At 70.3% G+C, this 505-nt stretch overlaps 1 protein-coding gene across 1 annotated transcript in view; it reads left to right on the forward strand.

The window, feature by feature from the left end:
* The window catches only part of H696_04865 (hypothetical protein), a gene marked incomplete at both ends in the record, with an annotated part of 1,590 nt that overhangs the window by 455 nt on the left and 630 nt on the right, over positions 1 to 505 (forward strand). Inside the window, 2 exons of the mRNA XM_009498728.1 lie at positions 65 to 145; positions 254 to 443. Of these exons, the coding sequence (XP_009497003.1) occupies positions 65 to 145; positions 254 to 443 (271 nt within the window). The remainder of the gene's footprint in view (positions 1 to 64; positions 146 to 253; positions 444 to 505) is intronic.

The following is a 505-nucleotide window of genomic DNA, read 5'->3' on the forward strand; positions in this document are numbered from 1 at the left end:
TCCACAACCCAGGCATTACCCCCATCTCCCTCTATGCGGTTGTGCCCGGGTCCGACCCGACAAGCAGCGCCTGGTCGTCGCACCTGAACGCCCTGAGCGTGCCCTTCCTCAAACGCTATACCGCCCTCCCCCTGAAGCCGCTGGCGTGCGTTGCCATGCTCCCGCTCCCCCCCCCCCCCCCCCCCCCCCCCCAGACGCGATCATCCTCCCCGCACACCCGCTGACCCTCCTCCCCTCGTGTGGTGCTGCATAGCTCTCTCAAGGGCGATGTGTCGCTTCCTGGGGCCGCGGCCCCCCCGCCGACGCCCGTCGCACCCAAGCCCCTGCCGGCCGACCCGCGTGCCGGCCTGACCCCGTCCACTCCGAGCACCCCGAAGCCGGACGAGCCGGTCGTCCCGAAGCTGGTTCCCCAGCCCGCCCAATCGAAGCTGTCCATGCAATCGGTGCGCCAGCTTCTCTGCCCACCGCCATCTTCCTCTTGCCCTCCAACAAATCCCCCCCCCCC

This window comes from Fonticula alba, assembly GCF_000388065.1.
Source record: "Fonticula alba strain ATCC 38817 unplaced genomic scaffold supercont2.8, whole genome shotgun sequence".
Taxonomy (NCBI): domain Eukaryota; order Rotosphaerida; family Fonticulaceae; genus Fonticula; species Fonticula alba.